Source organism: Nematostella vectensis, chromosome 8, assembly GCF_932526225.1.
Source record: "Nematostella vectensis chromosome 8, jaNemVect1.1, whole genome shotgun sequence".
In the NCBI taxonomy this organism is placed as follows: Eukaryota; Metazoa; Cnidaria; class Anthozoa; order Actiniaria; family Edwardsiidae; genus Nematostella; species Nematostella vectensis.
Window position 1 is genome coordinate 5149760 of NC_064041.1, and position 11297 is coordinate 5161056.

At 37.2% G+C, this 11297-nt stretch overlaps 2 protein-coding genes across 3 annotated transcripts; one reads left to right on the forward strand and one right to left on the reverse strand.

Moving 5' to 3' along the window:
* Positions 1–1049: 1049 nt before the first annotated feature.
* On the reverse strand, positions 1050–6017 carry LOC5508812 (DNA polymerase epsilon subunit 3). Its single transcript, XM_001629320.3, has 5 exons — positions 5875–6017; positions 5699–5768; positions 3777–3862; positions 2950–3068; positions 1050–1784 (listed from the first exon to the last, which is right to left on the reverse strand). Exons 2-5 carry the CDS (start codon positions 5762–5764, stop codon positions 1606–1608), a joined length of 450 nt encoding a protein of 149 aa, XP_001629370.2. The 5' UTR covers positions 5765–5768; positions 5875–6017; the 3' UTR covers positions 1050–1605.
* Positions 6018–6158: 141 nt separating this feature from the next.
* Positions 6159–10863, forward strand: LOC5508802 (casein kinase II subunit beta). Of its 2 annotated transcripts, none has more exons than XM_001629336.3 (7): positions 6159–6249; positions 6533–6660; positions 7534–7636; positions 8179–8294; positions 8717–8792; positions 9259–9448; positions 10095–10863. In XM_001629336.3, exons 2-7 carry the CDS (start codon positions 6589–6591, stop codon positions 10207–10209), a joined length of 672 nt encoding a protein of 223 aa, XP_001629386.1. In that variant the 5' UTR covers positions 6159–6249; positions 6533–6588; the 3' UTR covers positions 10210–10863. The 2 variants fall into 2 exon arrangements, with proteins under 2 accessions (XP_001629386.1, XP_032233528.1); XM_032377637.2 differs by having other exon boundaries at positions 6587–6660.
* Positions 10864–11297: the final 434 nt, after the last annotated feature.

The window sequence follows — 11297 nt, forward strand, 5'->3', positions numbered from 1 at the left end:
CGTACAAACAATAAGCCCTTTATGACAAACAATATCCTAAAATAACTATTCACTTACTTATCGTTTATTTGTGCACTAATGATGCACATACACATGCAAAATAAATGATACTAGCACTCAAAAATCCCCCTTCGATCATTTTGATTGTGCTATTATGTATCAACGCGCAAATGAAAATAGATTTTTCATTCCTGGTTGTCGAATTAGTGTAAATGAATGTGAAGAAAATGCAATCGTGTGCAGTCAATTATGTAAAGTTCGCTAATGTTTTTTCTTTTAGTTCAAATGGTTTTACTTTCGCTTAAATGGCAGTACATCGGCAAAAATGTTTGCAATTCTGGCTAAAACGACTGCGTATTTCTCGGTAGTGAAAAGCAAAAGGTGTAAATAAACAAGTATTAAGGGAAACTATGTTACTTTGGGCTTGACTATGGAGTCGGGGAAGTACACTCTAGCCACCCTTTGCTTACAACAGTAACTTCAATCGTCTATCAAGGTCTCACTTACAATAAAATGCTTGCAGACATTTACTGAGATATTTTAGTTTGCAGTGATAATAGTACCTTTATAGAATTTAGCAATATAAGGGGGTTTCAATAACTTCTGAAGTAGCAAGCTATGCTTAGGAAATAGGCGGGTGGGGCTTCGATGCATAGGATATTGGCTCAAGATCCCCAGACAGGCCCATACCCAGGATTTTTCTTGGGGGGGGGGGGGGGATAGGGGGAGGGAGTTAGTTTTCTGACAAAAATCTGACCAAACTTTTTTTATGCATTTAATTTTTTTATGCCTTTGCAGTATCTCCAAGGGACGTTTATTGTCGAATTTGGCTACAAAAAAGTCTGACGGATTGATGACATACCAGTGTGATCTAGCTTATGCAAGTCAACTAGCATGTCTATTGCAAAACGGAAAATGGACTTTCGGCCGTTATGTTTGGAGGGGTGCATTCGCACCCCCTGCAACCCCCTTGGGTATGGGCCTGCCAGATATTATAGGACATCTCACCAGTTGATAAAAATTGATTAAATAAAAAAAATTGAAATGGGTACCAATTTATCTTGCTTTATTTCGATGGACAACAGCCAAAGAAAACAGAAAGGCAGCCATTTCTAAACATGTTCCTAATTCAGTGACAAAACACTTACTAGCAAGGTTTGCTAATTCAGAGCTCTAGCAGGCTTTGAAATATTGGGGGGACGATACAGAGACATAAAGAAAACATTAGGGGCAAAGCAACGCCCCTACTGGCCATTTCCTTATATATTTTTTTTAATATTGGGGAGCGTGTGCCCTACGTGCTACAGCCCTGTAATTTTTGCATTTTGTTATTTGAAAACAGATGCACCTACTAGATCCTATTTACCCTCAGCTAAGAAAGGATGCATGTCAAAGAAACAACAAATGCATGCAAAAAAAAAAAAAAAACCGGTTCCATATTTTGTCTTTGTCTAGTTGGGATTTAGTATGTGACCAAATGTAAAATAGGCTCGGTTTTCATTGTACCTTATGTTGACATCATGTACAGTATACAGATGTACTAAGTACACTAGCTGGAAACAGCATCTTATTTGAAGTTTTGTCAGTGGCTGTTTACGTTATATACTATGTCTGGTTATCTTCTTTATCTGATCCATCTGAATCATTTTTCTTGTTACTGTTTTCATCATCTGTTTTCTGTTTCTTTGCATCTGGTTCAGCTTCCTCGTTATTAACCACTTCTTTCTTCTTGCGTTTTGATTCTGCTGCAGCCTCTTTCTTTCCCTTCTGCTCCTTTTGAAATGCTAAAAAATAAATCAAATGCATTGGAATTTTTTTTAATGATTTGCCTTTTTCAGAATAGTGCATAACGACTTTCCTAATTAAGAATTTGTTCATTATTTCATTGATGAAAGCTCATTTATTCATTCATTAACCAATATTTAAAAAGGATATCCTGCCATTTAAAAAAACGTAACAAATAATATAACAAAATGAATGCAGAAAAAATAAAACAAAGAGAAACAAACATTTAATAGAGAATGGCTGGAATGACCCTTTTTGTAGACCCTCTTATCAAGAATAATTAGAAACCTATAAGTGAGTTGAAACAATGTACAGTAGTAGATAAACCTTCAGCCATTATTTATCGGGAGAAGAGGGCAGTTAAGTTGAATTTTTTTCTATTCTGGTAGTTTTCTCCAAAAACAAGGAAAAAGGCTGTACAAACAGTATTTGCACGAAATTGCTCACGAAATTGCAAATCAAAATAAGAACAGAAATAAATTACATGTTCTAAAACATCTACTTGTTGGACAAATAGATTGTCAGTTATAACCTCAAAACTATTTAAGTTAGTTTTCCATTTGTTACTTGCTACCATGGTAAAGTCAAACTAAATAACTTTCACATTCCTGGTTGTGACTGGCTCTCCCTGTTTTTCCAAATATGGTTTGCATGCATATGAATAATTTGCTTAGAATCACACATTATCACATGCTACAACTCAATTAAAGGCTCCTCACATAATACTATCACTGCCCTTATAATATACAAAAAATTACTTGATTCTATATGGCTAAGAGCAGTGACATTTTAAGGTTATTCAGTGCAATAAAAAGATAATTGAGTGTAGAAAAAAGGTTATTCAGTGAGGAGATACCAGACGCTGATTGGCTTACAAACAAATAAACCATAGAAAACTCAAAGAACCAAATGTGGAACACTCTAAAATGGACTCTGTATGGTCTATACAGTTTTGCTATGCATATTATAAAAAAGGAAATCATGTGATTTCTCATTCAATTTGAAAATAATTTCCACTTGGGAGTTTATAAAAAGCTTAAATTGCATTCGCCAAAGACAGCTTGTACAATTTCAGCTTTTGAAAAACTCACTCTTGCGAATTCTTTCCAAATTTTTGAACTCAAAACCAGAGTAGGATAACCTTTACAAAGTAATGACAATTACCATTCAGATCCTGTTTGAGTTGAGGAATAAACTGTTCAAATTCCATATCTTCTAAAGCGCTAATGACATCTGTGGCCTGCAAAGTCTTGCGCTTGTGGGACAGGGCAAAATTATTTGCACTAGGGAGAAGAGAGCACTCAGGCACTAGCAGAAAAAACTCGACATCATTATTAACTAACAATTTCTCCTGTAAATTGAACAGTATTGCACAATAAAACTATAAATAATAACATTTTGCACAATTTATGGCATCACTATTCAGAATCCCACTTTGTAGTGCATGATGGAACTGGTTACTGAAAGACTTGTATTTTCTCATTCATTTAATGGTTCTTGAGAAATGTGTATTTAAAGCTAAGCAAACATCTATCACAACAAAAAATAAAAGCTTAAACTAAACGTGACAAGTTGGGACCTGAGATCATTGCCCATTACCCTTATACTGTATGCAATGCATTGTAATCACACGAAACACATTGTAATCAGGGACTTGGAAATCAGCTCTGTAAATGGGAGTCCTATTTAGGTTCTAAGAGTTTGGTCTTGGCAGATTCTATTGTACAATACCATTTGATACCTTACCATGAGGTTCTGTCTTTCTGGAGGATTAAAAGCGTTGTGTGGGAATACAAAATGGAGTTTATTTTATGATCATGAGCAAACAAAATCTTCACAAACATCGACGAAAGTCAGAAGTTGAACCTCGCCTTGTGCAACCATAAGCTTGTAAGGGAAACAAAATTGGAAAACCTCGGCCTTCGGATGGTATTTCACGATACGGACCTCCCAGCTGGTAAATAACATAAATATGCCACATGACATCTTACCATGAGGTCGCATAAAGAACAAACACACTTGCAGCTTTACCAATAGCAGAGCGAGCTTCCTTTGAAATGCTGACTCCATCAGGTAACTAAAAGTTAACATGCTTTAGATGAAAAATTAGAAATGATAGTAGCTGTTGGACTAGATGGTAGGGGTTAGTTTTCTGATTAAAATCTGACCACCCCGAAAAGAACAAAAAGGGATTATTATGCCAATGCAGTATATCTTGATTACTGGATTTGATTATCGGATTAATGACATACCATAGTGATCTAGAAAGCCTTTTTTATCTAATTCACTCCTGCTTTATAGTTTTGTCTCCAAATGTCATTTCTATTTAAGCTGAAAAAATTGTGGGGGGGGGGGAGGGCGCAATCCCCCCTGGGTAGGGGCCAGTAGAACATTACATCCAAGAGGCATATCTGTCAACTCACCCGCATTAGGCAGGTGTCAAAAGATTCTGAACCTGATCACAAGCCTAATTTTTGTGAGAATGTTTAAAAATTCTATGTATTCACCCGCATTGGATCTCTTGGGTTTATCCCACATAACGTAGTGGTACCTATTACTGGACAGTGCCCTATTATCAGACACTCAAAAAAAAAAGTAAATATCTCAAACAATAGGAAAAGATGCAGAAAAATGACCCATCAAGTCAAAGAAAAACATTCAGAAAACATGTATTCCGAAGCTTTTTATGAGTGTTTATTGTTTCGCAAGAATAGAAATAGTTTTCTGTCACAAACCCCAAAATGGCGATTGAAATCCTCTCTTTGACTTGAATACGCAAGGACGAAAAGAAGCGGTAAAAAGGCCAAGATTTACCGATCGTGATGAAAGTCACTCGACGAATCCACCATTATGTTGATGATCTCCCAGGATGCTATTAGGGCTAGGGTGTCTGGTAATAGGGCTAGGTATCCGATAATAGGGCTTCACAACACCTCTCACAAATGAGTGTTTTCTCCCAAATTTAACCATTGAATTTTTGATAAATTGGTCGAAATATTTTGTTTAATAGTCAGTGATTTCTAGCTGTAAACTGTATTTCACGCGATTTCACAAGATTTCTGTCCAAGTTATGTTGACAGCTATGAAGAGGTATACATAGATATAACATCAATCAATCCTAGCTTTGGGCAACACAAAAGTAAATTTGACATATGAAACATGTTGTTCAACAAATCGGAGTACACATAATGCACTAGCCATTTGAAACCCCCACCCCCATGGTCCCAGGGAAGGGTGGGGTAAAGGTGGGGGTTTAGAGCACATTTGCACGAGAATCTGTCCCAAGTGGGTGGGGGAATTGACAGTTTTTTACTCTAATACTTATCCCCACCGTGGGGGTTTGGGACAAGTGAATAGTGTCACAAATATCATGTTACTGTAGTTTCTGGCTTGAGACTATTTTTCTTCTGTAGCAAGCAATTCCATTTATCAGCATGTGGAATGCTGCACTGCGACATGTGCAAAAACGAATATTTAAAAAAAAATGCCAGATGAAGATGATTTATTTTTCGATCATTTTTTTGAAACTGTTATCTTCATAGTAATTGGTACAAATGTACTCGCTTAAGTGTACTGGCTTTGAAAGATAAAAAAAGCTTATTTCAGATGACTTGTTGTGGGGTAGTTGCCTATAATTTGCATCCCAAGGGGTAGGGGCGTTTAACTGCTGTTTTGTCCCGAGGGGGTGGGGGCTTTTTTCGGTTTTGTACAGGGTCAAAGTTTAACCCCCCACCCTTCCCAGGGACCATGGGGGTGGGGGTTTCAATTGACTAGTGCATAAGTAAATAAGTATTTGAATTAGGTGTTACTCAGTATTAGAGCAATTGAATTTTTCGTTGTCTACTTTACATTAAGTTCTAGCTGGTGTGTACATGGAGTGCAAAGGTTCAGTAGGTAGATAACAATGACTTACCGCTTCTTTAACAAGTCGTACAATCACTGCGTTAGGGAGGTTCAGGTCTTCTGGTTTTTCCGCCATTGCTCTACAAGAAGAAGAACAACTATCATCTATTTACAACAAATCATACTATTTTGACAGTCGAAGTGAAAATAAAAGAGCTCTCAGTTAAAACATAAAAATAAACTCACCAAATCCCGACACTGTCGCAGACTTTAAAACAATTATGAGAACTATTTATTTAAAAAATATTCGAGAATTTTAGGTCAAACAATGACAGAAACTTGTACCATTCGCTTTTCCCGCGGTCCTAGACAATATGTATATAACAGCAATTTTGATTGGATAATCTTGAAACCCTCGACCCAAACAAAACTATTGTTTTATTATCTATGTCTTAGTTTCTCTGATTGGGTAACGGGCATTTAAATTGACCAATCGGATATCTTGTAATATCGACACAATTGCATCGGAAATGATTCAGCGGATATGATTTAGGCGCATGAGCATAGCACCGTAGGCGAACATCCTAATTTTGAGAATACCTTGATCTGACGGAAAAACAGGTAAAAAATCCCCTTCTGTCCTGTAAATGCGCAAAAACCTCCACGTTATCCACCAAGCTGTAGTTTCTAATGTCATCAAAGCTCACCCCACTATGCCTCATTTTAGTATATTCGTCATATCAAGTGTATTTCTAGCGCGTTTTTAAAACGTGTTTGGACCGGCTTTGCGCACATACATTTTGTTTATATGACAGCTGCTACACACATATCCTGAAGAATTATCCGAATTTGTCTTTTCCTTTCACTCCAGGCAACCCTCTTATGTATTGTAGTTGCTTTCCAGGTTGTTTAGCTGTCTATTGAGAGTATTTTCTGTGGATTTTCGCCGTATTTGCAGACATGAGTAGTTCAGAGGAAGTATCATGGATATCTTGGTTTTGCGGACTCCGTGGAAACGAATTCTTTTGCGAGGTAAACATTTCAGTTATCTCTTGTATTTGTTATCTGGTTATAGCTTCGTTGACAAGGGGATTTTTTTTGTTGTTGGCGCAGAAGCATTCTGTTTTTGTTGCTGACTTATATAAAGAACTGGTCTAACTTTATGCTATTTTGCTGAAAGTGAGTTTGCCTGCACGCTTGCGGTTTTTGTTGATCAAAATAACGCCCTAAGTACGCTATGTAATGAAGTTCAATCGAAATAGTATTAAATCAATATGGTGCTATAGTAGAAAAACAGCATAACTGAATTTTTTTCTGCAATTTCAAAAAGAAGAATTGTTACTAAGAATCAGACATTGTTCCACTATTGTTGTTGGTGAATTTGAAATAACTCTAGATATTGTATAGACTATGGAGTGTTTTTGATTCAGTACAACGGATGTGGTATAGAGACAATTTTGTTGGTGTTCTGATAATTATTACATAGCATGGTTATTCCAATCTATACACACATTGTTATACATACATTCATTGTTTTTATTTAACTGTATGAATGCTACTGTATATATAAACAACAAAGCTTGATGCTCAGAAACATTTCCCTATCTAATTTCTCTAAAAAGCAATAGATATAGCCAAGTCTCGTCTTACAGACACCCTTCAACGTAGAACTAATTATTGCAGATAATTATAATTAATTAATAATTAATGCTGCATTAATGCAGCTTGTGTCTCACTATGCGCTATTCCCAAACGAGATTTTGGATTCGCCGAGGTCATGCAACAACGAATTTGGCTGTAACAGACTCACATTTTGATTATTACAAATACTATTACAGACCTGATGATGTCTGTGACTTCTTTGCAGTGTCTTCTTTAAATTAATTTCATAATCGTATTTTACAGGTGGACGAAGACTATATTCAGGACAAGTTTAACTTGACAGGACTAAATGAGCAAGTCCCACATTACCGTCAAGCTCTGGATATGATACTGGACATGGAACCAGGTAAGCAGGGCTGCCTCTAAGCTCCAACTGATTGCAAAATTTGCCAGCTGGAAAATAAGTCATTGGTGTCTGAATTTGGGCATACAAATCAATCATAGGGGGAATTACTTGTCTGCATTTCTATGCAATGAAATCAAATTATTAATATTTCACCAAACTTGGTGGGTGTAATGTTGGTGTCAAGGGGGATCCAACAAAATGGTCACATGATGTTTGGCGTCATCAATGATGTCACTTAAAGCAAAAAAACGTGATTAAAAGCAAAAACATTCATATCTCTTGAAAGAAACATTGTTTCACAACCAAACTCGGTAGTTGTCATGTCTATCCAGATGTCATATCCATTTTCATATCTCCTAACAAGGATTCAGAGTTGCCTTAGAAGCTGCCAGAGGGATTGTAGAAGGTGGAAGACAAAATAATTTTTCTTAATTTGGAAAAGAATTTTTGGTTTAAATAAATGTGTCCAATAAATGTTGCTATTTGTGAAGAACAGGTTTCGGATTGGATTATAGTGTATTATTTCTGTTTGTATCTAACAGATGATGAGCTAGAGGATAACCCAAACCAAAGTGATTTGATTGAGCAAGCTGCCGAGATGTTATATGGACTTATACATGCCCGCTATATCCTCACAAACAGAGGATTGGCACAAATGGTAACTACCTACGGCTGGCGCTAGTTAAGGCCCGTACCCAGGGAGGTGCAGGGGGTGCGAACGCACCCCCACCACAACAGCCGAAGGTCCACTTTCGGTTCTAAATAGACATGCTTTTTGTAGACAAAACTATAAAGCATAAGCTAGATCACTCTGGTATGTAGTCAAATCAGACAATGTACATCCCATGGAGATACTGCAAAGGCATAAAGAAATCCCTTTTTGCTTTTTCGGGGGTGGTCAGAGAACTTACTCTCTCCACCCCTCCCCCCACCACACTTCCGGAAAAAATAGGTCCACTTTTTCGCATTTCGCCCCCCCCCCCCCCCAAGAAAAATCTTGGGTACGGGCCTGTAGTTGCTTATCAAATCTAATATTATGATGTTCAATCCCAACAATGTTTCAATTATTTGTCTTAACAGCTTGAAAAGTATCAAAACGGAGATTTTGGACACTGTAGTAGAGTATACTGTGAAAACCAGCCTGTTCTTCCGATAGGTATGTTATATGATTCATCCATTGTCATAAGGAATGAGTGGTTTAAAAAAAGTACCCAATGCATATAATAGTTTTAACAGAAAAATAGATATTTAGTGTCCTTTGTGTGAATGAGTTGGGTAGTTTGTAAGATATAGATATATGATATATTTCATATTATTTGTCTGATGAAACTCACTGACCATCGACAATAAAAATAAAAATTAGAATCAATTGAAAATAATGTTTGGAAATGAAAGGAAAGATTAAGTTTAGTTAATGAGATTTGGCCAAGGAAACGAAAATAGTTATAATTAGCATATACTTTGCACTTTTTGTATTATCCAGGTTTTGAATTCAAGTTGTCTGAGTAAAACTGATTACAATTGATGGAAAATTAGCTCAAGTTGACATGGAACTCAAGTTATCCCAGTTTGAAAAAATGGGCCTCTACTCATAAAAATGTTTTATTCTCTTTCTCACACAGGTCTATCTGATGTTCCTGGTGAGGCTATGGTAAAGCTATATTGTCCAAAATGTATGGATGCGTACACACCCAAGTCATCACGTCATCACCATACAGATGGTGCATATTTTGGCACTGGTTTCCCACACATGCTGTTTATGGTTCACCCTGAGTATAGACCAAAGAGGCCAGCAAATCACTTTGTACCAAGGTTAGTATGGCTCAACTTGAGTATAGACTCTAGAGGCCGGCAAACCAATTTGTACCAAGGTTAGAATGGCTCAAATAGATTATAGACTCTAGAGGCCGGCAAACCAATTTGTACTAAGGGTAGAATGGCTCAACTTGAGTATAGACTCTAGAGGCCGGCAAACCAATTTGTACCAAGGGTAGAATGGCTCAACTTTAGTATAGACTCTAGAGGCCGGCAAACCAATTTGTACCAAGGTTAGTATGGCTCAACTTTAGTATAGACTCTAGAGGCCGGCAAACCAATTTTTACCAAGGTTAGTATGGCTCAACTTTAGTATAGACTCTAGAGGCCGGCAAACCAATTTGTACCAAGGTTAGTATGGCTCAACTTGAATATACTAGGTAGACCCAAGAGGCCTGAACCACTTTGTACCAAGGCTAGTAAGGTTAAACTTGAATATACTTAGACCCAAAAGTCCAACAAACCACTTTTTACCTAGGTTAGTACAGTTTGATTCAATTTGATCCAGGAGACTTTGTACACCCTGAGTAAAGTCTCAGAAGGTTGACAACCACGTCTTACCAATATCAATTATCAACTCTCTGGCATTCTGTTTGAAGCCTTTATACCAAATAACCGCTAACTAACTCCCTCTCCTCCTCAGGTTATTTGGCTTCAAGATTCACCCAATGGCATTCCAGATTCAACAACAGGCAGCTTCACAGAGAGGGAGGTCAGCTTCAGCTCGACCTCGCTCAACCAAGCCACACTACAAATAGAACCCATGCACATCAACAACATCCTTGGGGCTTAAAGCATGGCGGCGAGAGTGCAGAAAGCAAGGTGTAAGATGAAATTAAGTTAGGGGCTTGCTTTCTTCGCTCTCTCTTCCCCACGCTCTGGTCTGGGTTTCCAAGGATGTATCCACACCTAAAATTCACACATTATGAGAAAGCAAAAGTAGCTTAACCTTGCGAGTCTAGATTCATGGGTCGCTATGACTACTCAAGCAATATTAATTTTCTCGACCTGATTTTTCTCTGCACATACAATTTCTTTTGAGATCTGAAGTATTTTGTAAATTTTGGTCAAGTTAAGCTGATTGTATGGAAAATCAGAGCTGTAAGCCATGCTCGATGACCCAGCATAATATCCACTAGACAGCTAATAGAAAGCAACCACTTTGAATGCTGGATCTTTGAGCATTGCAGTAGTCTTTAACTTTGATTCAAATGTCTTCCACTCAGCTTTCCCTGTGTAGTACTTCTTGTAGCCTTGGCTTACTAAAGGGGGAAACATACCAAAGGCGGTATTTTCCCTAGTCTTCGAAACGAGAACAACAAATATACCACGATGTTCGGTTTCTCTTGCAAATGACTTTGTATGACCACTGAAACAGTTAATGTTGTATTAAATGAAATCGAAAAATACAACATGAAAAAGTTTAATTTTGTGATAATAATTTAATATTTGCATTTGGGATCACGTTATTTATCATATTCATCTATCAATGGAAGAAAAATTTCCACTGAGTATAAGCTTCACTGACAAGTTTTGCTGCTTAGTCCTGGGGGCATGCATTCCGAAGAAGGAATTACTGTATTTTAATTTAAAAATATTTTTTGTTCCCTGTAAGAGAGACGGTTTAGAAGTGTTTTGCTCCATAGAAACAACCCTTTCAAAGGGAAACCACATAGCGATAGTAGTGGTTATAAGAAGATTCCAGGGTATGTCTCTAATACAACATCCTGCTTCAAGCATACAAAAAGTAATAGATAAGAAATATTCAACACGAAAAACGATTACAATCCCCCAAGAGTAACAGGCGACATTTCTAATCCAAATACAGTTAAAAAAAATCTGCTCC